Source organism: Accipiter gentilis, chromosome 3 (assembly GCF_929443795.1).
Source record: "Accipiter gentilis chromosome 3, bAccGen1.1, whole genome shotgun sequence".
Taxonomy (NCBI): Eukaryota; Metazoa; Chordata; class Aves; order Accipitriformes; family Accipitridae; genus Astur; species Astur gentilis.
The window spans coordinates 18,754,770-18,779,699 of NC_064882.1; the positions used below are offsets into that span (position 1 = coordinate 18,754,770).

Consider the following 24,930-nt stretch of genomic DNA (forward strand, 5'->3'; position numbering starts at 1 on the left):
CATTTCATTTAGAGTTTTTAATCACCTTTCAAACCTGTTCATTTGCTTCATAACTTTTCACTGAGAGCAAGTACAATTATATACAGTAAATTGGAATAAATGGGCTGCAGCAAAGACTACACAATTAGGCTTCTGGAATAAAAGGGATCTGAGTTTAAAAACCAGCCATAGTGCAGTACTGTCAGTCTCTATAGGCTACTTAGAAAATGCACTGGAGACCAATCAGGCCTTGATTGCTTCAGAATGGAGGCTGGGGGTGGCCACTCCTGAAATGACACCTCGGCTTAATTCCCATTTCCCTTGGTTATGTTGAGAAAACCTGTGATATTATGTATAATCCAGTCCTCAGAGTTTAAGCAAATTAAACACTTGGGATCAAATTCACACATAATGTAAGACCATGAACTTAATAGAATTATAGCAAAAATTATTTTTTTTCTCAGTGTTACATTATTTGATGGCTCTTTTACGTAGTGATTTGTGGATTTATGAAGCAGTTTAGTAGCCCTGATGACTTTACTCCATAATGTCCAAAAATCTTTCTCCATCCTGCACTTCAAATGTCTGCAATGACTTTAATATAACTAATCCAACTTGCTGAGGAAAGGAAGTTCTGTTTCTGTGACAACTTCATTTTGAGTTTCTTTGCTGAAACTGTCAGCAGGATGCCAACTAGTGCCAAATTTGATACAGTTTTTATCAAGTGGGCACTTGTCCACAATGAGCTGGACTGAGGCTACTTACCTAACAGTATTCTCAGGCTAGGAATGTATCTTTAGAGGCTACTGCTGATGCCAGATTTTTGTTAATAATCACGGACCTTCTTTTGAAATAAAAAAAATCACCATCTTCAGAATGTTTCCTGTAAATCAAGCCTGTGGGGACAGGCTGTATAGACTGAAATTATTACAGTCTAGCTTCATGAAGTAAAAAGCGTAGCCAAGCCTGAGTGTGCCATACTTCCAGGTGCTCTTAGGAGCAGAGGTGCCTGTAGAAACGTTATCAGTTCTCTCTTCAGTTGAATGACTTCCTCAGCATAGCAGAGGGACAACAAACAGGCCTTAAGCTTCTGCTGAAAACAGCAACATCCGCTAAGGAAAAGAGGAATTCTAAGATGAGGCATTGCCAGGGCTGAACTCTGTTCTTGCTTCTCTCAGAGATTTGCTGTGCGGCCTCAAGTTAGCTATGTAACAACCTTGTGCCTATTATCACGTGTGTAACCTCAATACGCTCATACTGCTCTATCTCGGAGAAAGGCATGGGCTTTGACTGACTTGTGTTTGAAGAGGAACTGAGATTATTGCATTAACGGTGCTGTACAAACGCCACGTGTTGTAAACTCGTGAGTGAGCACTGTGGCATGAAGACGCGTGGTGTGGACGTGGTCCCAGAAGAGCGTTTGCAAAGGTAAACGTTGTCTGCGTGAATGGCAATGCAAAGCACCTACTGTGGGCAGTAAATGACATTCCGGCCCACTGTTCTGGGGTTTGCAAGTGCCTGGGCTGCTGCGTACCTCAAATTAGGCGGAGAGAGCACGTCCCGCACCACAGCGCTGCCGCCGCAGCCGCTCCCCCGTGCCGTCCAGCCCGGGCTCTGCCTTCCCGGCCTCCCCCCCCGCTGCCTGCCAATGTGATTCCGTATGCGCTGAAACCCGAGGTCTGCAGCCCTGTGCCCGCTCCGGGCCTGGCGATTCAGACGCGCCCGTCCCAGGCCGCTGCGTGCCGCCGGCGGGGCGGCGGGCCGGGCCGGGCCGGGCCGGGCCGGGCCGGGCGAGGCGGCAGGGGCAGCCCCCCCGCGCCCCCTCCTCCCCGCCGCGCATTGGCTGCGGCGGCGGCGGCAGCAGCCGCCCCGGCCGGGCCCGCCGGGGTGCCCCGAGCCGGTGACTGCCTCTGACCTCCCCCTTCCCCGGCGCTGTCAGAGCGGATCAGCGGGCGCGGCGCTGCAATGGAGCGGCGAGCGGCAACGGCAGCCGCCAGGAGAGGAGGAGGAGGAGGAGAAGGAGGAGGAGGAGGAGGAGGAGGAGGAAGGGGGAGATTAGCGCGGTGCCGGCTGGCGCAGAGGCGCGGCTGAGCGCTCCAGCGGGAGCCCGGGGCCCTGCGGGCCGGGCGAGAGTCAGAGGCGGAAGGAGCGGAGATGCGGCTGCTCTCCCCGCGCTGCTGAATCTCCCGGTCACTCGCCCGGAGGAGGGAGGGCAGGAAGGTCCGTCCTTCTCGCCGCGCCGCGGGCGCGAAGGGTGCCCGTGCAGTCCCCTCCTCTTGCTTTTATCCCAGCCCCGGAGCAGAAGCCGCCGCCGCCGCCCCCTCTCCCTTCCTGCGCTCTTCCCACCATGAGCGGGGCTGTTTTCACCTTATAAAGATGGCGGTGTGGGATCGCTGCAACCTTTAGACTCATGACTGTCAGAAACATCGCCTCCATCTGTAATATGGTGAGTGCTGGCGGGCAGGCGCGCCGGCGGGGGGCGGCACAGCAGCCCCTCCGGGGGCAGGCCCTGCTGGGGCCGGCGGAGGGGCGGCTGGGGGGGGCTCCCCCCAGGGGCGCCAGGCAAAGGAAGCGACCGCATCCCTGCCCCCCGGCGGCGGGGGAGCCGGGCAGGCTGCGCCGGGACGTGCCCGGGGTGGAGTCGGCCGCCGGAGAGCGGCGACGTCCCGAGGAGTTTTCCCGGAGCAGCCCGGGAGTGGGCCGGGGCGGGTCGGAGATGCTGAGCCGGTGCGGGGCCCTCCGGAGCCGAGGTGGCCCGGCCGATGCGCGTTGCAGACGGAGCCGCAGCCCGCCCTTCCTCCTCCTGCCCTTCCTCTTGCCCTAAGAGTCCTGCGAAAGGACCCCAAAGTTGGGCTCTGAATGCTCGTTGAGTCAGTGACCCCATTTAACCCTCTCAGGCCAGGCAGGTACCCTGTGGTCACAGGGGGCCAGGAGCTCCCCAGGTTACGCAGAAAACGAGGATGTTTAGATGCCTGATAACGCGCTTTGGGATTCCGACGCTAGCTACCTGTTCTAGGAAGTCTTGGCTTTAGAGCAAACATCAGTGTTTAGCTTGCACTGCGCGCCACTGGGAGAGGACTGCTGTTTGTTAAGTACTCCTGAATCACTTAGCTTTCTCTAAATCAGACTAGGCAATTAGGAAGTAATAAGGAAACATTAATATTTTTGTTTGTATGTTCAGCCTTTTCCACTTTCCTCCCCAGGAACAGTTGAAAGGACACTTTCTGCATTGTGCTTGGGACCAATTTTAATCCTAACAAACCTGGAGCATCTGATTGGGTTTAGATTTTTGAAACTTATTGGTGGGGGAAGGGAGACCTCAAACTTTGTCTGTCAAAGACTTGATACAGTGAGGCAGTAATAAACTTGCCAAAGAAATGGGTGCGTGCTAAGCACCCCAATGCAAACAGAAGAGAAGCTTGTTTCTGCACATTTTATTGTTTTAGTCTGTAATTTTCCCCCTTATTTCCAGGTTCTTCAAGAGCAGCTACACGCAGTTGCCAGCTTCCCTCCATGTGGTGCCCCAGCATGCCTTGTGCTGGTGATGCCACACATACCATTCATCTGCCCTGGAGAATGGAGCCTACCTCTAGGGTAAGGCAACAGGCACAGCCCCAGAGGCCTGGCTCCTGCGGGGTCAGCAGCAGTGGTCTGGGGGAGGGAGTGCGGATTGCGAGCCTGCTCCCCTTCCATGTGCCCACACTTCCACTTAAGTGGGCTTGCTCTTTTGTTTTCAACCAGATGCCCAGGACATAGTTCTGACTTAAGCCTCAGTCCTTACTTTGAAATGCCTGCTCTGAAATGCAGAGAGGAAGGGTTGGATTTGGGGTTAAAAAAACTTACTACAAAATCCAGACTTGGGGTAAAATAATCTGGGTGCTCACCTTTCTTCACCAACAGTAAGTAGTTTTCTAAGCTTTTCATTGCTCTTAATCATTTCCAGTCCTGTGGGCCAGTGGGCCAGGGATACTGCAAAGAAAGGTTTAGGAAACAGTACAGGACTGAGGAGAAAACGTGGGCACACTTAACCTTCCTTCTGAGGCAGTCTCTGGTTTTTATTGCTGATGAATGGTGGATGTGATGCCCCACAGACTGCATAAGAGAGCACCGCATGAAGGGGAGCTGGAGACTCTTAGGTGGTTGTAAGACTTTAGCATTGGCATAAAGTACTAGGAACTCCGTGATTTCTTTCGTGCGCTTCAAACAGATGCACTTGCATACAGTATGTTTCTCCCAAAGACTGAAGAGATTCACAGCAAAACTGAGGAGGTTGTTCTAATGGTGTGCTGCTCAGCTGTCACTGCCAGTATATCCTGCAAATGTAGCATCCGAGAAATGGGGAGACTGCAAGGAAGAATTAGAGCCTCAGGCAGAAAAAGCATGCAAGGGTTCATAGTTCAAGGTAATTCTAGTTCATGGTAGCAGTACTGTGACAGAAGGTGAAGCTGGTGTAACAATAATGATGTTTTAAAGCTACATATTCCTTGGGATCTGTGTACTTAGCTTTTAGAGATGTTGTGTTGTGCTGGTCACATTTAGTCTTTTCTGGATAACCCACAGAGGCTGGAAAGTCGTTTAGGAAAAAAAGCTGAGATTTTGAGAAAGCTACAGGAATTTGGGGCTGTGAGTAAAACATAAATTCTTGGAAGTATTGGCAACGCTGCATTATGGCTTCTCCAAAAAGGTGTTGGCTTAGATGAGTTGGTGGACTTGAACTCAATGGTCTGTAGGAGGAACTATGACAAACCTCCATAAGAATGGGACTTTGGAAGGTTAGAGGTATATAAGAAAATCTTTTACCTGAATATTTGCTGTGCTAGTTTGATTTAGGGCATCTGTAGAAATCTACCAGGCGAAGATATTAATTCCCAGAACTTGTTGCTGCACTATAACATAGTGCTTGAAGAACTGAACTACTTAGAATTTGTGGACTAAGAAATAGCTGCAAAATTCTTAGGTAATATAATATATTTTTTTTATATAATGCCGCATAATAGTATGTTTCTAAGTTTTTTAACCTGGTTGAACACAGTAATGAAAAAAAAAAAAGTTCTGTTCTTCTTTATCTTTTTCCATTCCTGTTGCACTTGAGAGTGTTCACAGAGGTGTTTTTTTTCTTAACTTTTGCAAAAAAATGGATGATGCTTGGCTGATTTTCGGGGGGTGGGGGGTGGGGAGCAGGAGGATGGAGGGAGATAGAGGGAGGAATTGATCCTGAAATATTTGTCCTTCTCTGAATGCAACATAGATTATGTTTTCAATGGTAGTCCTTTCTTGACAAAGTCTTTTGTGTTTGTTTGTCCAAGTACTTTCATGTCCCGAAGGGGAAAACAGATGAAATTTAGCTCAAGGGAACTTGGGTAGTCAGCATTGTAGGATGCATGTTTGCTATTTAATTGACTGCCTGAGGTCTAGTATCTCAGGTTGTAATTTTGGCCTCCCAAAGATGGTAGAGATTCAGTCTTTTCCAGGAAGGATCAAAACAAGTGTAGTGAAGCAAGGAAGCCAGGGACAGTGTGTAACTTGCTTGCAAAAGAGGTCTAGTACACCGGATAAGCTCTGCCTCATGCTGAGGCAGACACAGTAGGAGGTAACCAGTAAGAAAAAACGTTAGGTGCAAAACTTTCCACTTGGCACATTTCTTTGTAGTAAATATTCAAATGCACAACCTTCTAGAATTAAACAAAATTCCTGTATTGTCTTTTACCGGTTTTGTCCCCTTGGTTATAATAATGATAGTATTGTAACTAACAGCTTAATGACACCAAAGAGCTAAAACTTGTTCTGCTGGGGTGGAGGGGATGAAGGCAACTGTGCCTGAAGGAATCAGTGGGACTCTTATCTGGGCACAGTGGCCAACCCTTGCTGATTTGGAGGTCTAGTCCCCAAGATGTTCCCCTTACCTGCCTTTCAGACACCGGGAAAGTTTATCCACTCTGTCTGCACACCAGGTTCACCACAGGAGGTATACAGTCATGTATACAATCATTATGTAGGACAGGTACAGTAGATGTGAAGAAGCATGAGATACTCTGAAGAAACCCTGTTTGAGGGAATAGCAACACCCCGTGCCATGTAGCCCTTGTAGGCTGTAGACACAAACTAGGGATGTGCTGTAATCCTCTTTGGTATTGTTTCTGTGAGATAACCTGATGACTCAAGAACAAAATGCTGTTTCAGAGGTAAATAGGCACGGTGGCATTTTAAGGTTGTTGTTACTGAAATCCTCTGCAGTATGTTTCTCTGTTGATGAGCTTTTGGTACAGTCTTGAGTTCTAAGTTGTGGCCTAGGCATGTTACTGTTATGTACAGTGAAGGACTTCTAACCGTTTCAGAATGTATTGACATACATTTTTACAGAGATGGCTAACAAGCTCTGTGGACCATATTTCTCCTAAGTACCTTTTAGTATTCTGCTGAGAACAGGTATTAATCACCCCTTTCATAATTTTGTAATAGTATTTCAAATAATCTGATCTGTACTTCAGAGTGCTCTGTCAATTTAATGAATGGGACATTCTGAACACATTTGGATCAAGGTATTATCTGAGATACCTCACAGTTGTATAGATATTCTTTGGAAAATCATTGCAGTTCCTCAGATAAATTTGGGGGTTTATTAACTGGGCTTCATGTTACCCATTATTCTCATAGTCTCTATTTGTTTCATAATAATTGGTGTTTTTCTTCAGCAAAACATTCACACAATTTACTAGGTATTATGTGAATACCTGTGAATTTCAGCTTTCATTTTTAAAAACAAAAAAAAAGTTTCTGAACATCCTAGAAACTAGTTGTAGAGAAAAACCATAAAAACCTGGGAATCTCTATATTCAGGAAGCAAATAAGAATAACTGTTGGATTTTTTGTTTGTTCGTTTGTTCTTAATGTCATGATTTTAAAGCCTCATTGCAGGATTTGTTTGAATATAGGGCATTGGCAGAATGATGACTCCAACTACAAATATAGATCTGGGAAATGCTTGATATCAAGAAAATTACAATTGTAATGCTGTAAAAATAGTCAAATTCTGCTTCATACAATAAGAATGTTATTGGATTACAGAATTGATCACTATGACTTTCAACTGGATTTATTCATTTGGACAACCTGCAGTGTATATTTCTTCATCACTTTTAAAACTTCTCATAAACAGAGATTAAGGCAGAATAATACATGCCTAGACGGTTAAAACAGCTATCTGAAGGCGTATTTAGATTGATAAAGGAAAATAGATTTTTACATCTGAAAAGATTATTTACAGGCAGTTCAAGCAATGCAATTCTAGAAGCGTGGTCTCGAGTGCGCAATTTCAGTATGACATATATAGAGAATGTGAAGTCTAATTATTCTAACACCTTTCTGAAGTAATGAGAAACTTGAGAGTATGGCTGACAAACGGGTAATGGACTGACAAACAAAAAGTGTGCATTCCATCGAAAGATGAACAGAAGTCCACAAAAGATTTTTTATTGGATAGAGGCGGATATGCAAAGTGAGAAACATCCTAATATACAATTTCCAATGTATAACCTGGACTAATGACTGAGGCTTGTCTTGCATGAATACCTACCTTTTTTTATGGCTATAGTGGTTATCATGGTCTTACTAGTTGTTTAGAAGATAAGCACAACAGGACAATTCATGAATGCAATGTGTGGTTTACAGTGTGTTTCTGTTAGACGCATATAGTCTTTGGTTTCAAGTTGCTGAATTAAGAGCAAACAAGTGGTTATGCTAAATACCTTAAAAAAGGAACCTCTTAAATACAGCTCAGCAAGGCTGAGTGAGTCTGCATTGTGGAAGAGATGGGATGAAAAGCAGACTCCGGACCCTGATTAACTGTGCATGGTGGGCAAGTGCCACGCAGAAGGTGAGGTGCTGATGGGCTTGAAGAGCCACAATCTGTAGAGTGTAAATCATGGCCAGTCAGAGAAGCAGTCAGCAAAGTCTCTTCTGCTGATCTTCCTTTAGCCTCAAGAAACTGTCCTTGGCTGGCTGTTTGGTAGACACACTTACATACATTTAAATACGTTATGTACTCTTAACACCACAATGTATCAGTACTTCTGGGGAAGAAATGAGCTTGTATCTCCGCTGTCAGGGCTCCATTGTAAGCGTGTTTTAGGTGTGCTCAGCCTTGGCACAGAAGGATGCTGTGCTGACGGTTTCAAGCCAGCCATTACTGGATATTGTGTGTTGCAGTTATTTAATCTGATTTCACAATTAATGACCTAATAATAGTTGCATCTAAACTGTCCTAGGACAATAAAGTCTCCAACTGTCCACTGGAATGCCATTTGATAAACCTATGTTATTTCTGATGTACGTCTGTCAAACTCGAAGATTTCCTGTGATGGTGACTACGTCATCTCTCTAGGCAGTCTATCCCAATGCTTCAATGTCCTTACGACTAGAATGTTTCCTAATGTCTTACCTGAATATACATTACTGTAATTTGAGCTTGGTACTTTTCATCCTGTCTACCCTTAAGATTGACCACAGACTACTTCCCTTCTGTAACAAACTATATACTTGAAAATATTGTCATGCCCTGCCTCAACCTTTTCTGTCTTATGCAACACAACCCTGTTCAACCCTTTTTTACAGGTCATTTTCCTCTAGAGTTGAGTTTTTCATTTTGACTGCCTTCTTTTGGATTCTCTCCAGTTACCTTCATCTTTCTTGAAACCTAGCACCCAAACCTGGATGTAAGATCCTGTCTGAAGTCTTACCAGTGACAAGTTAAACAGGAAAGTTACTTTAAGAACTTTGTAGACTCCTGTCTGTAAGAATTTCATTATGTTGTCCACATTTTTGTTGTTGTGGGTTTTTTTTTAAATAGCATTGCATAGCTCATCCTTATTCATCTTATACTACACTGTGGCCTCTAGACATTTTTTTTTTCTTTTTTTTTTTTTTAAGCACTACTACCTTAGTCAGCTGTTTCCCATTCTGTACATGTACAAGTGATTCTTCTCTTCATGTGCAGAATCTTGCACTTGTCTCAGCTGAATTTCAACAGTTTTTAGAGCATTTCTCAAAAAGAGAAACATTGTCAAAAATTGCCTGTCAAAATAATTTTGAATTCTAAACCTGCCCTGCAACATAACTGCAGCCCTTATAACTCATGTTATATTGAGATTTAATGAAGATGTTCTTTATCCTGTCTCCAGGTAATCAAAGACTACTCCAGCTGGTGCAGCTGTGATGAAGTCTAGAATGTGCCTTGCCTTTAGAATGCTCTGGGGCACCTGCAGCCTGGGTGGCCCAGACAAAAATGTTATTGAAGAAATTATAGTCTGTAAGCAAATCTTAGTCTCTTTTTCACTTGTGAGGCCATCTTGAGGTTATGTGTTCTGAAGAAGGAAACTGGCCAAAAAAAAAAAAAGTTTCTGCTACTTGTTCCAGCAAAAGCCTGAGTGCCACTAATCCAAGAACAATTAAGCTGGGAATGGAGACAAACTCATGAGAGAATACTGAGTTGCAGTTTGGTAAAGGTTGTCTAATCATGGAAACTTTAAAGGTCAATATTTTTTAAAAAATTCTTATGGATTTAGGTACTGAACTTGCAGTACTTCACTAGAACCTGACTTCCAGTACTTGGTTGCTTTGTGCTTTGAGAAAACCAAGTTTTTTAAGCTATATAAAACTGAGTGCCTTAAACACTTTGTCCGAGATTTTAAGTGGTTCAGGATTTCAGGCCTCTAAATTTTTATCATTTTCTTGGTAACCACACAGTAGGGTGCTGAAGTTATTTATGGTATATGTAATACTTAGATCTGTGATTAGAAAGAGTTCAGTGCATCCAACAAAAAATAAGTTAGACATCTCCTCTCAAGCTCTTATAATTTGCCTTAATGATCGGAAAACTCTTTGGAGAAAATGCACAAAAATAATTTATTTAGATACATTGTCTTAAATCACCTGTCCTTCAAAAATGTGAGTACACAGTGGTTTTTCAGTCAGTCAATATCCTTTTACTGTTTACTGTGTTCCCCTATGTTTTTCACAGCATCCTCTCTTTCCTCTTTTATCTTGTGGCAACAAAGACCCAAAATAGCTCTGCTGGAGGAACAATAAAACATTTCTTTGCAGAAAGACAAAAAAGCTAATCTGGTTAAATTCAACCATCTTGTGGGACTTACTTACATTTTAAAAACTACAGAAACCTTTCAGGTTTGACATTTAATATCTGTGAGTTTGGAAGAAGGCTGGCTCAGCTATTCCAGTTACTCACCATACCTCTCTGAAAGTTGAGGTTGTCCCTGAGGATAGTCAAAGTCCAACACTGAGGACAGGTGATGTGTCTGTTGAAAAAAGTTGCATATATACTGCATGGTGTGACATTGCTTGCTCTTCTCTTACTCTCATTTTCTTTGTGTTGCTTCTGGGAGCTATGTTTGGATTTTATTTAGTTGCTTCCTCTCTTTTGAGTTATGCATCACTACTATTTGTTGGCCAGGAGGCCTTCCACATCTTTCTTTATCTTCTTTTTCCCTTCCCACCCATATGCTGTGCCGTCCAAAATCCTGAAACTCAGGCTGCCTGGCCCTCAAGCCATTTCTATTTTTATTCTAATTTCTCTTGTACCAGCACAAACGTCACCCTTAGTTTGTCTTAAGTCTTCAGTTTCTCCCTTCAGGAAACAACTCTATTTCTAGCACATTTCTCTCACTTTCCCTGAATACTAAGAAAAAGAAATCTAGTTCACAGCTGTATATGATCTGAAGCCCTTTGTCATGGACCAGCCATCTTCCTTCATTGATTTCTTGTTCTTTATATATTTGTTAAATTTTTGTTTTCACCATTCAACTTTTATGTGTTTTTTTTCTTGTATTTTTTTTATTTTCTTGTCACTAAGATATTTCTTGTTATTTCTTACATTGTATTTTATTGTTTGATGGTTATTTGTATTGTGTTTCTGTTTATTTGGCGATACCTATTTAATAGGTTTTCCATAGGTGACATGAAATGTCCTAATTTCCTTACTGCACTCATTTACTTTAAATTAAGCACATGCATATTGCTAGAAAGTTGGTGCCAATTTTTAAAGCTCTGTCAATACTAGAAAGTTGAGTCTGATTTGCTATCTTCTGTTTGCAGAATCTCTCATATTACCTCTACTCCATTTCTCATCCACCATAGAATAACTGTAGTTAGGTTATTTTGCGACATGTGATTTAATGATCTAATCTGATGTCTTTCCCCCCCTACCCCCCCTGCACTGTTATTTTGTTTACATGCTAAAGTGCAAAGGAACAGGAGGTTTTTTTACTTAGTCTGTTTCATGTGATGCAAAGCACATATTAAACTCTTAGCAACATTACCAGAAATTTCAGCTGAAAAGAAAACTGGCAGACTTATCCATTGGAAGGCCTAGAGCAAAATAACAAGAGGATAAAATATAGGTCATATGGCCAGAATGGTTTTGGAGTGATGCTGTGGTAGAAATCTTGGCTTAGCCTGAACTGACCCATGCTTGGCTATGTCTCCAACTGTATGTCTTTGCCATTTTATAAGGGCTGAACACTGATTGTTGAATTAAGTGGTAAAACTTCAGAGGAATCAAGGTTCACCAACAATACAGAATACATAGTAGGAGTTTCCACATTGACCTAGTTCTCATTCTCATAAGGTCTGGCTACCACAGCTACTCTGTTGCATTTCCTTCATTAATGTATTCTTTTAAGAAGAAGCGAGTGTCCTTTATTTTCTCTATACGCTAATATGAATTTATTTAATAGTCTGAGATCCTGGTTCATTAACCTATGTGGTATCTCCTCATTTCAGGCTCTGTGGCCGCACTGCCACTCTTGCTTCTTTTTATGAAACTACAGTAGATTCAACTGCAGTAGGATATTTCTCCTAGCTGAAGTACAGGACTGTTTATGAAACCATAGCGAATGGATTGCATTAAAAATGTTTGAGCAGGTTTTCACTGCAGAAGTGACCAATATGACTTGCTGGGAGTGGGAACAAGCACAACCGTGCTTAAAACAATGTTAAATAATCATGGTTGATTTTTGCTGTAGATTAACCTCAACAGGCTAACATGTTTTCTATATTTGATACGGTTGGTTTAAATTGAGTTCTGAATCATCTTTAACACATCTCTAATAACATATTTTTTCCAGTTTAAACCTAGCTTGGATGTACCGTTTCTGGTATACTTTGGTTGCAAAAATTTCCAATTTCTTCTTCTGTCATCATGTCAATTGCTTCTTGAGGAGACTTCCTATGCAAAACATGTAATATGTATGCATTGTGGCATGGTTTGAGTTTACTAAGTAGTCTGTCTACATTTTTTTCTTCATGTAAGAAATATATCCTGCTTTGAAGTATTAGGTGTCTGTACTTCTTACCTGTTTTCCTACTCTTCTTTTTCTATTAATTTAACAGTATATTTTTGGAGACCTTAAAATAAACCAGACTGAAATTGTCCTTGATATAAGAAGGCACAATTCCTAATGAAGTCCATGGGAGTTATGTCAGCTTACCCAAAGATTGAATTTAGCCTCTCTGTTTTATTGGGAAACAGGCACACAGTGCTTCATTTTCTATTTGCAACAGCCAAGGCCTGGTTTTGGAGAGGTAAAGCTCTATGATGAGCTGTTACTAAGCATATGTTGTTTCAACAGCATGTACTTTTGGAAATTTCCATGCAATATATAGTTTTTATATAAAGATCAGTTAGGGCACATAATGGATTTGTTTGGTTTCCAGTGATAATTTTGTTTGGTAAATCCTGATTCTTGCTCTTTCTCACAATATTTACAAGGCAATTTAAATGCTTGAAAGGATTTGTAAAACCATCTGGCATCCTTTGAAGTAAGAAACCGTGGCCCCGGAGGAAAGTCAAATGAGTAATGTAGGACCAACCAGTTAGCAGAATACTTGCATTCTACTTATCTAACAGCATACACTAACCTGTAGTTTATGAAAGAGTAGGAGGTTATTTTTTAGATATATTATTTTCTATGAATTCTAGAGGGAGAATTCTTTACAGTGTGGAAAATACTTCCTGCAAAACTGGAAAACCACTCATTTCATTCTTATGTTAGGGAACTTGATTTGAACACTAAAAGTGTAATCAAAGAAAACCTTTGCTTTGATCTGAATGCTGTAGAATGAGTATTAATATGAAGATGGTTTCTTCAGAAGCTGCATTAATCTTTTGTAGCCATGTTTTTCTTTTATCAGACAAAGTTTCGAGGGTAACAGTGGCTGTTTGCTTCACTGTTAATATCAGATAAGCAAAAGTCTATCAGTTTCCTCTCTCAGGAAGTCCGATGCTTTTGCTGAATCTGTGCTTCTTTGGCAAGGCTGACTTTCCAAGCAAAGAAACTAATCTTCATATGGAACATACATAATTATCACATTGTCATCTCTGTTGAAAGGTAGCCAATAATCACCTTTTTCATTCCTTTTTCCAAGTTTCTCGCTGAGGCTTGGCAGAGCCTGGTGAGGACATATAACATACCCCTTAAGCTTTGCATGGAGCCTTGTGCAGGTGAAGTACTTCAGTCTCAAAGGGAATGCCTGGGAAATCACATATACTTGGTCTGAGCAATGAGCTATGTGTATATGTGAGAAAGGGAGAGACTGGAAAGAGATCTGATAAGGGGATATGAAATACAAAATCTTTGGAGCTTTTCTGGAAGCTGCCAACTTGAAGGAGCTGTTTTACTTTCAAAGCTTGCAAATTCTCAAAGAGCACCTGTGCTGAGTTTCACACCACTGATTCTGTTGACTAAAATAATCTTCTTTTGATAAGTTAACATGAAATAATAATCTAGTGTAGCAAGTAGTGGTGATGGCAGGTGCAGTAAGAAAACACAAATCAGGCTTTGGGGAGAGGATGGGGGAGCGACACCAGAATTACTGAATCTGATTACCAGTAACTTTGAAAATTTTAGCTGATGACGTCTCTGAGCAAATGATATATTGAACAAACCTCAGGAACACAGGAAATTTCAGCAATTTTCAGATGTGTTACATGTTGGCATGTTTGCAGGGGCATTTTACATGGTTTTATCAAAGTCAACCAACTATTCTGTTCTTGTGTGATGGAAATTCTAAGGCATAATATATTACTGCTTCACACTGCAGAGCATGCTCAGTAAGGAAATAAATGTATGATGTCGGTTAAGCAGTTCTCATGCAGATTAAAAATTGGCTAACTGATAGGTCTTGAATAAATGTATGTAGGGAGTACTTGTCCAAATACACCAATTTTGTGAGGTCCTACAGCGGTCTATATGCTTATAGAGTGGATAGGAGTGATTACATTTACTTTGCCAGCAATCTAGCTTGCTTGCTTGCATGGTAATCTAAGCTTGTTCAAAAAAGGGCATTTTAATATATCAAAACTACGGGTAACATATAAAATTAGTGGTTGTACTTCACAGACCAATAGTTGTGGAAGCAACTTTGCTGTTGGAGTGAAGATACAGCTGAACATAACTTGCCACACTGAGGCAGTGACTAAGAGATGTAACAGTGCTTGGGCTTATGCACCCTTTGATGTTACATAAGACAAAGTAGCAGATAATATTACACTTGCTTTTAACGTTTGTGATGTTGTTACTAGAACTGGGTGCCAGCCTGGAGCTCAAGTATTGTTAAAGGCTGTTGATGAATTAGAAGGAATTAAGAGGAGTTTCAGTAATGCTTAGAAAACCTGCCATACATCTAGGAACTGGTTTATCCAAGATAACTTTAAGGGTTTTGCTTAAGATCAAAAAGTATCTTTATGAGGGAAGAGGGTAATGGGACCCAGCTGTTCACGTACACAGTAAAAATAAGGAGGAGGTGGGTGTGGGGAGAACCACTGTTGTTGTGACCTGTTCACTTCTATTCAGCCATTACTACAGTGTCTAGGTCAGGCCAGCTCCACTACCTAGAACCATAAATATTTTTATTGGCTCGTATGACTCATGCTTGCCCACCAGTAAGACAGAGTTAGCTTGGTTAATTGTAGGTGAAAGGAAAAAATAAGTTTCTGTCTTGATGCTGTCCATAACGTTTTTGAGAATCTTAATATTCTAAATAATTTCTTCTCTCTTTTTTTATAGGGCACCAATGCCTCTGCTCTGGAAAAAGACATTGGCCCAGAGCAGTTTCCAATCAATGAACACTACTTTGGCTTGGTCAATGTAAGTACCATTTTCAGTAGGCAAACCATATACAGAACTATGGCTTTGAAGTTACTTGAACTTTGGTTTCTTTTTTTTTTTTTTCTTCCCCCAATCCTGTTCTAAGGTAGGATTGCCATTTTTTGAAAAAGTGCCACTCACGTTCCAATTTTAGGCTAAGTGGATTGCAAAACTGTATCAGATGTTTGAAGATAGCTTCATACACCCCCAGAGAAAACAGTTTACTGTTCTATGGATGTTTCCAGGGATTAGAACCTGCAGCTCAATAACGTTAAAAGTCTATTTTAGCTATGAAACATGAGGGGGAAAGTGATGGAAGTATGTACAAGCTTAGGTACAGCAGTCTGCATTGGGGACTCTCTTAGGAGGAGTGTTTTTATCTGACTAAGGAGAGAATGAGTGAGAAGGTTGTTTAATCACTTGTTTATTCCCATATAAATAAAACAGATAGAGTAACTCTTTCCATTGAAAACATTAGTCATTCTGCTACTGAGCAGTAGGATAGAGCCCAGCAAGAGTATATAAATATATGGAAACAAGCTTAAGGAGATCCACTACAATAAATATATCTCTTGCATGTGGAAACTTTTACTTTGTATGCTAGTTAATTTAGAACACCATGGTTTTTTTCTGTGAAGTGTCAGGGGTGGGTGTGGAAATATATTCCTACAGCAGCTGCATGGCAAAATGGCTGGTATGTAACAGGAGCACAGAAGCCAGAAGTTGAATGAAGCAACTAGTTTTATTGTGATGCACAGGGATTAAGACTGTTTTTAATTTTACATGGCAGTTTGGGAACACCTGCTACTGTAACTCCGTGCTGCAGGCATTGTATTTTTGCCGGCCGTTTCGGGAAAATGTATTATCATACAAGGCCCAACAGAAAAAGAAGGAAAATCTCTTGACTTGCCTAGCAGATCTTTTCCACAGTATTGCTACTCAGAAGAAGAAAGTTGGAGTTATTCCACCAAAGAAGTTCATATCAAGGTTACGAAAAGAGAATGGTAAGTGTAAAACTGGAATCCTCTTAGACATTTATACATTGATCAGGAAAGTATAAATAAATATTGGGCAATGTGAAAGTATAAATAAATATTGGGCAATGTGGTCATATTAATCAGATGTTCAGGTTAGATTTGTAAATTGCTTTTAGTACTTTTGGGGTTTAGATATTAATATTTCAGTATCTGTGTATGTGATATTACACTTGAAATAACCATACCAGGTTTCATAATTTCCGAGAGGTGCATGAATTAATGATGTTTTCACAGTATGGTGGGACAGACTGCACTCTACAGTGAGCTAGGGCTGGGAATAGGGTGACACTCTGCTGTAATTTTTTAATTTTTTGGGGGGAGAGTACGGCAGAGAGAAACATTGAGGGCAGTTGGCTGTATAGAAACTGTGTGACCTAGGAGTGCTACAGGCACCACTAGTCCAAAACACTGGAGGGTAAGTAACTGTATGTATGTGGGAGTGTTGAGTGGACTACACGTCGACTGCTGCTCTTTTTCTTAGAAGTCTTTGTGAAGCATCAGGCCCTTTTTGAGCATTAGGTTGGCAACAGCATATGCCTAATCTTGCAGTAGTTCTGTCTAAGGGATATGAGGAACATCTTGAAATAAGGAAGCCTGCCGCACAGCTCCATTTTGGCCTGGATTCATATCAATGTGGGTGGTATGCTTAGAAACAGGGGAGCTTTGAATGAAGAGACAAAGTACAAATCAAACACCTGGAAGAAATTGCTTCCTGGTGACAGCATATAAATAGGCAGACTGTTCATTCCAGAGCAGGCGTTTGAAAGTGTGGCAAAGTTAGCTCTGAGTCATTTAGTGATAAATGCCCCCACATTGTTGGGGATCACTTTTAGGGACTGGATCTTATGTTTTCAGCTTTTTGAAATTAGGACCAGATTCAGTGTGTGTTAACCTGCTTATGTGTCCAGGCTAGACACTGCAAAGCTGAATGATCTGCACAATATTTTCTGAGGAAATCCACGTGAGCTTTTTCAGGAGGAGGGGGATAAAAATACACATTTCTTGGGAACACAGATTCTTTTTTCTTCAACACAGTGGGCAAATTAAGCCTTCACTGGAGAAGTCTGTACTAAATCACCACTGAGATATTCTCCCCTCCTCCTGCAAGCTTTTCTCATTGAAGAGGACAAGTCTCTGCTCATCAGACTTGTGTGTGAAAAAAGAGCTTTGTTAGATGGTGTTATTATTACTATTTGTAGCGGGTTAACCTTGGCTGGCTGCCAGGTGCCCACCAAGCCTGGCTCTTACTCCCCTCCTCAGCAGGACAGCAGGGGAAAATAAGATGAAAAAAACTTGTGCGTTGATATAAAGGCAGTGTAACAAAAAAAAAAAAAAAAAAAAAAAAAGCAAAGGCCACATGCGGAAGAAAAGCAAAACCAAAGGAGATTTATGCTCTACTTCTCATCAGCAGGCAATTTCCACCCACTCCCTGGGAAGCGGGGCCTTGGTATGCGTAGGAGTTGCTTCTGAAGACAAATGTCGTAATAATGAATGCTCACCCCCCCCCTCCCCCTTTTCTCTTAGCTTTTATTGCTAGAAATGAAGTCACATGGCATGAAATATCCCTTTGGTCAGTTTGGGGCAGTTGCTCCAGCTATGTTCCCTCCCAACTTCTTGCCCACCCCCAGCCTACCAGCCTTTGGCAGGACCTGGGGGCGAGTGGGCTGGAGAGACAGCCTTGATGCTATGTGAGCACTGCTCAGCAATAGCCGAAACACTGGTGCGCTATCAACACTGTTCTAGCCACGCGTACAAAGCACAGCACTGTATGGGCTGCTGTGAGGAAAGGTAACTCCATCGCAGCCGGACACAGCACACTAGTGTGTGTCAGCATCCAATGTCTCCAGTTTCCCCAGCCATGTGTCTTACTGTCCAAACTCCGTGATGTTCGTAAGTGTCTGAGGGACTTGGGATATATGGGTGGGAGTCAGTGCTGCCTAAAGTTAGACATCTAGTCTAAGGAATTCATTTAGGATGAGTCACCCTCTCGCTTTTTTCATTCACTGTGATGGGAGCCTACACAACCAACTCCAAAGAAGAGCGTAACCTTTCAGACAGCTAAAGCTAGGTGAGATGAAGCCTTCCACCAAAGTTGCTTCATGGAAGGCAGTGTGACTGCAAAACTGCTCTTCTTTGGCATGATTTTAAATAACTTTGCTGAGCAAGGGCCAATACATGTATTTGGAAAGAAATAATGAATTTAGTTTGCTTTCTTGAAGGAAAGGATATACTCAGCTTTAGAAATCTCAACTCTCTTCTTCACAGATCTCTTTGACAACTACATGCAGCAGGATGCACATGAGTTTTTAAATTACCTGCTCAACACCATCGCAGACATTTTGCAGGAGGAGAAAAAACAGGAAAAGCAAAATGGGAAATTGAAAAACGGCAACATGAATGAAGCTGAAGAGAACAATAAGCCAGAACTCACCTGGGTGCATGAGATTTTTCAGGGAACACTGACTAACGAAACTAGATGTTTGAACTGTGAAACCGTAAGCATTGGGATAGGTTTTTGGGTTTTTTTGGTTGTTGCTCTTTAATAGATAGATATATTTTATATATATAAATATATGAATCTTTTCAGACATCTGAGAATTGTGGATATTCCTGTAGACTTTACTTCTTGAAGTGAGTATATTCTTTTCTAAAAATTTATTTTTCTAAGCATTACTTGGCTAACCTATGCCAAGTCTTGCTGTCCTAATACATATCCCTACAGTTAAAATCCTTGCTAGTTAATGAATACCCTTCCTTATTACTGCAACTTTGGAAGAAGATATTCACATCATCATTCCATGAATAAGTGAAATGTTAAGATGAATTTGTGTTAATTCAATCCTAAGAATGTGACTGGCATACAGAGGGTTTGTTATTAACAAACCATATGTTTTCTTTTATGTCCCTAATATTTTCTAGAGGATGCTGTCAGTTTGAAGTCTCATATTTGACGTATGAGTAAAAATTAGTCTCAGTTAAGAAACCTGCTTGCAAGTCTCCTATTGATTTCTGTGGTTTTCAATCACATGCTCCTACTTTAAGGGAGAAGAAATAATAAAAAAGTTTCTCTCTGTGAGGTTGCTATGTGAAAGAGTAACACAGACAAGAAAAAAATTTGTTTTGGGGAGAGCAGTGACCCTGACTTTCCAAAAAGGTTGGAATTAACCTCACCTAACCTTTGCTTTGTAAAAACTATCTGTCAAGGATGAACTAGTTTTCTCAGCTCCTTGTGTAGATGATGGAGATTGCAAAGGAGCTCCTGCAGGAAGCTGTCTCCATCTGTCTCTAGGCTGTTTCATGAAACTGAAAGTTTTCAGCAGTATCAGGTATTCTGCTCAATACATCTTGTCCTGGCTCTACAGTGTTACTGAGCTTTTGCAATTGTTGGTGCAGCAATGCTGTGAACTGGGCCAGCAAACTGATCTGGCCTAAGAATAATGTCTTTTTATCTCACACCAACACTGCTACCAAGGACTTCCTCTAAAGAAAATGCAACTTTATAGATTATCTGCATTAAAGTGCCTGGAGAAGGTGCCCAGAGAAGGTATCTTCAGACAGCAAGCTGAGGTTAAATATCTAACTTTAGACAGCTGAAGTTAGGTGAGATAAACCCTACCCAGGCCCTACCAGATGTGTAAAAGAACATATTCTGATATTGATAATCATGAAGAATAGCTGTATACTCGAAGAAAATATGAATTCTCCAGGGATTTGGGTCAGACAGAGGGGAAAAAAGAGATGCAGTGATAGTGAACCTGAAAAAAGGGGTTGTACCAAGTTTGGAACAAGCTTGTATAAGTGAAAACCAGAGCGAGATATTGAAAATTAATTCTTTAATCTATTTCAATTATAAAAACCCAAGTAATAATAGCAAGTTAAAATAAGTGAAAGAGTAGAATTTAGAATTATTTTTTATCTGACAAGCTTCTTCAAAGGGTTGTGGCCTAATTATAAATTAATAGCCAGTGTTTACTGAGATAAACTGTACTGAAGTCAGGATGTGTCCTTGGGTAACAGCAAAACTGCACAACACCCTATTTTTAATTCAATGAGACCGAGCTTTATGGAAAAAATCGTGCTAGGTATTGCTGCTGTAGAAAGGCTCGTCTGTAGCTTCCTGTGAATGCAGAAATACTGTATACTACTCAGGATACTTTTCCAGTTTGTTTTTCTTGTATTATTGTATCTTGAAATCTTTGGGAAATTGTAAAATGGATTAAAAGATGTTCCTTTGCTAAAATATTCATATGTAGTGCATGAAGAATCATTCAGATTCCAGCAGTTCTTATTCTCACAAAGAATGCAGTTTGAATCTGGTTTTCCAGCTACCTTTAGTTTTGGTCCATGTTATTCTAGCCCCAACTAGCTCATCTTCCCCTTTCAGTAAATATTTGATGTGCTGAAATCAATAACAAAATTCCTAGCTTCTTTGTGGTATTCAGATGAAACACTATACTTGCCAAAGACTTTTCCAAGTATTTAACCTCTTTCTTGATATGCAATGTGTCTGACAGAACTCTAGTTCCAGCCATAGAGACACAATGTTCTCTGAAGCTTTGTTGCTCTGTCTTTCGAATTCTAGCTGTATGTTTATACTGCAGTTGATTGCTGCCAGTTTTGTGGTTTCTTGTCCCCTGTGGGTCAAATCAGGTCTCAGGGAGGATTTTTGTTTGAAGAACTGCTGTTCTTTTTAATTGGGTATGCATTATGCCTCTGTACATCTTTGATAATATCAAAATTCATCCTGTTAAAGGTGTTCCTCTGGATTCAGAACTGATAGGGGCTGCATTCACAATGTTTATAGGACCCCGGACATAATGCAAAGATGAGCTGAAAGTAGTATGTAACTTTCACATCCATAGAATTGCAGAAATCTGAGCATGAGGGACTTGTGTCAGAACAATGGATTCAACCCCTCTACTGAAGTTCTTGATTTGAACTTCACTATCCAATCATCTGATTTAGTTATTCTAAGGAAATGCAGTCATAGAAGGCAAAATATGGAGTGTTCATGCAGCATTTTATAAACAGAATTGGTTGTTATGAATATGGCTAAATTCATGTACAGTAAGTAATTCTGCAGTCTTTTTGACTCAATTGAAGTATTACAACAATTATCTGTCTGGATGATTTTTTATTTTTTTTTAACATTATTTCATCTTCAAGATTAAACACTAAATGAAAAATCATTTTCAAAGGAATAATCAAGATCTGTCATTCTGAAAATGTTTGGGGTTACTTTTTTAAAATAAAAACTCTTTATTAGAATTTTTCTCCTGTCTAAAAAAAATTGGCAAAATCACAATGATTTTGCAAAATATTATCACTTTGCCATTTTTACCTTTAATCTTTTATTTTTTTAATCAAAATTATTGACGAGGAACAATATTCAATGGGGAAATGCAGCTGTGTCAGCCAGAAATATAAAGCCAGCCTTTTGAATGCTCACTGGAGAGAAAATACAACATGGTTAAATATGACATTTCTTGGCAGATGCTTATTTGGAAAATATCTTCATTGCTTCTTTAATAGTAGAATTAAATAAATATATAGGGCACAAACTGTGATTATTTAGTGTAATATATTATACAAATAGTAAATAAAATTCCAGTGAAATAATAAACTAGGCTGTGTTGTGTAACAAGGGGACATATGTAATGCACCAGTCACAGCTTATATAGGGGATGATGGCCCCCCTTTAATGAACAGTAGACTGCGGTCTACTGGTTGGTGGGCTTGGATAAGTGGAACAGACAGAAGTTAAATTATATGAAAGCTGGATTGGTAGAGTTACTAATAAATATAGTCATGCTGAACTAGAAAAAAATTTAAAAGCATTAAAATTAATTATTTTTGTGTAATTTATTTCTGCAGAAATTTCTCTATCTGTAGCATTTGCACATAGATATAAACAGCATTTAGAAATATGGTGTTAGTTACTAAGTCTCTGTTTCACATATATATTTTTTTGCAACAGGTTAGTAGCAAAGATGAAGATTTTCTTGACCTTTCTGTTGATGTGGAGCAGAACACATCAATTACACACTGTCTAAGGTAAACAAATGCAGCTCTTTGGCAGATAGTTCTGTCTGACTTTGCTAAATTTTCCAAGTCTGGTAGATACAGAGAAGAGAAATAGAATAACATTGGGTTTTGAGCTTTTCCTAAGCAGAAGGAAAAGACTGTAAACTGGGTGTTTCCTCTAACGACAAAATATACATTACTGTATTTTGTTTTACTCACTTTGTCTTTCAATGTATGTGTTTGAATGGGAAAAAAAAATCTTCTCTTGGGGAAAATAATTGATTGCCTTGTCATCTGGAAGAATTGCTGCAGAATAATAACTGGCTTCAAATGGATTTTAGCGTGCTTATCTTTAAGCTTCTACTTAAGTGCTTTGTTCATTAGGACTTATGTGCATATTAAAAGTTAAGCATGTGCTTTGCAGAATGAGTACTAGAGTCCCTAGAGGGCAAAAGATTTCAAAAGTCTGCTTTTCTGCATGTAAGTTTCTTATTCTGTGTCTCATCCTAAAATTATGGGGATAAGTCTTTTATTCTAAGTTTCAGTTCTGCTTCTAGTACACTCTTAACTATTGAACAAATACTTCAGAGATCAAAATAATTTTCAGATTTGCATGGATGATTATTCTGAGAGATTTAAAATATCTGGAGTTTTGGTATTGAAACAATAACCCGATACCTAGATTTAAGACAATATGTTGCTGCTCTAAAGTAATGATTATCAGTTGGTCAAATTACTCTTTCAAGCTCCAGAATTGCTGCCAAGTTTGCAATTGCATTTAACAGTTATTCTGGAATGCCTAGGAAGGGTTGTCTGGCATCTCACCCCCAAGCTGAGAGTTAGAGAAAGAGAAAGCATATGAGGTACTAATCATTTACTGAGTCAGAAAGCAGTGATTTCTCTGTGGATACCACAACTGTAATAGGTAACTTCTATTACATTTTGAAGTGCTAGATGGAGTAAGTTTTTTCCTTCTCAACTTCTGTTCAGTATCCTGTAGGATACTGTAACAGTCCTTAGCCCTCAAGTAGCCTCATTTTAAAAGTAAGCAACCTGAAGAGTGACTTTGAAAAGGAGCGCATTATTATCTTTTTTTTCCCTGTTTTCTCTTTGTCTTTCCATGGTCACGAATAATTGAATGAGTATTGGTACTCCAGGTTTTTGTTTGCACACTCTAAGTTCTTCACTGTAGCCACTACTTTGAACTCATTTTTGTCAGCATTACTTACCTTTCCTTATGGTGTTCAAAGTCAATTTGAAATCCCACTGACATGCGAGGAGGCTGAAGTGTGCATCTTCTGAGGTCCTTTCTAACCTGAGTTGTTATTTGGTTCTATGATATACAGTTACTGGAGACTGAGCACTGACTTTTTCTTACAGCTTAGTCTGGTGAACTTGCTAGAAACTGCTGCTGTACACTAACTTACCACCTGTTCTTCAGCTTTCTTCAATTTTTTATTTAATTTCTTAGTTGTTAATCTTCCTGGAAATGTTTTGTTTGGAAAGGCCATTTTATGCAAAGGCACCGAATACTTCAGTAGAAGTACCAATAGTATTTCTACTACTGAACAGCCAGTGGCTGTAGCTTACGATGCGGAAGAACTGCATCTGCACTACTGCAATCAACAGGTGAGTGGTGGAGTTGAAAGAGACCCCAAGAGGTTAACCGCTAGCTCCACCTCAGAGAGGATGCTTGTCCAACCTGTTCCAAAAGATCTTTTAGCTCAATTGCCTATCCCATTCCCTATCCTTCTGCCTTCCCGTTCTTACTACTAATAAGTTTTTCCCACTGTGTAACATGAATTGTCCTTCTTTCAGTTCAAGTCCATTTCTGCTTGCCCTGTGTACTCTGGACATAAACCAGGGGTTGCTCCCCTTCGTCTTAGCAGCAACCTTTTACATACAGGAAGAATGTCATCACTTTATTTTTAAGTTAAACAGCCTAAGATCATTCAACATTTCCTTCACAGGCTATCTTCACCACTAGATCTCTGCTCATGTTCATTACTCTTCGACCCTCTCTCCAATTAAACTTCTTTCTTTCTTGAAGTGCAGTTGCCTAAAATTAGGCACAACATTCCAGCAGAGATCTACACAATCCTGAGAAGAATGGATGCCCTAAAAGTTTGTTGATAGATCCCAGTATAGTATCTGCCTTTACTCCAACAGCATGACATGCCTTTTGAAGTCCACTCATTGTTCCTTTTGGCAAGAAAGGGAAGCAAAATCCCAGTTTTTCTTTTCTTGGGGTGGGAGGTGTAGGTTGCTATTTACAGATTAAACAGGAAGAGAGTCATCACCTATCATCTGTTCTGATTGTCTTTCACACTAGCAGCATGTCTACCTCTGTTTAGAAAACATATATTCAGTTAGAATATGGATTTCCTCTCATTGCTCTATGGTATTATGCATTATTAAATGAAGTGTAAGTGCTTTTGTGGTTTCCGTTAATAGGAACGGCCAAGTTATTACTCTTTCTGGAACCTTTGCTGTTTCCTTTTTTTTTAAAAAACTGCTTTGCTATGTCTTTACAACTTTAAGTGCTACTGCATTGAAAAGATAAATTAAAGAAAAACTGTGCAAGATAACATTTAAGTAGAATGAATTTCTTTGCCACTGCAGATGAATGTTCTTTTTAGCTATTTCTGTAGCTTTCAGATTTAAAAGGTTCTTGTGTAATTAAGAGGTGCAAAGAATACAAGCCTCTGGCATAGTCTAACTCCACAAGGTAG

At 40.4% G+C, this 24,930-nt stretch overlaps 1 protein-coding gene across 3 annotated transcripts in view; it reads left to right on the forward strand.

The window, feature by feature from the left end:
- Positions 1-184: 184 nt before the first annotated feature.
- The window catches only part of USP46 (ubiquitin specific peptidase 46), a 36,631-nt gene continuing 11,885 nt past the window's right edge, over positions 185-24,930 (forward strand). For 2 of the 3 annotated variants that reach the window (XR_007509891.1, XM_049831784.1), the window contains exons 1-6: positions 185-2,425; positions 3,452-3,573; positions 15,057-15,137; positions 15,928-16,141; positions 18,440-18,669; positions 22,152-22,228. Coding sequence is in view for 2 of the 3 variants with exons in the window: in XM_049831784.1 (XP_049687741.1) it covers positions 3,493-3,573; positions 15,057-15,137; positions 15,928-16,141; positions 18,440-18,669; positions 22,152-22,228 (683 nt within the window). In the remaining variant the exon portion in view is untranslated. The remainder of the gene's footprint in view (positions 2,426-3,451; positions 3,574-15,056; positions 15,138-15,927; positions 16,142-18,439; positions 18,670-22,151; positions 22,229-24,930) is intronic. The other variant, XM_049831797.1, reaches the window with a different exon arrangement.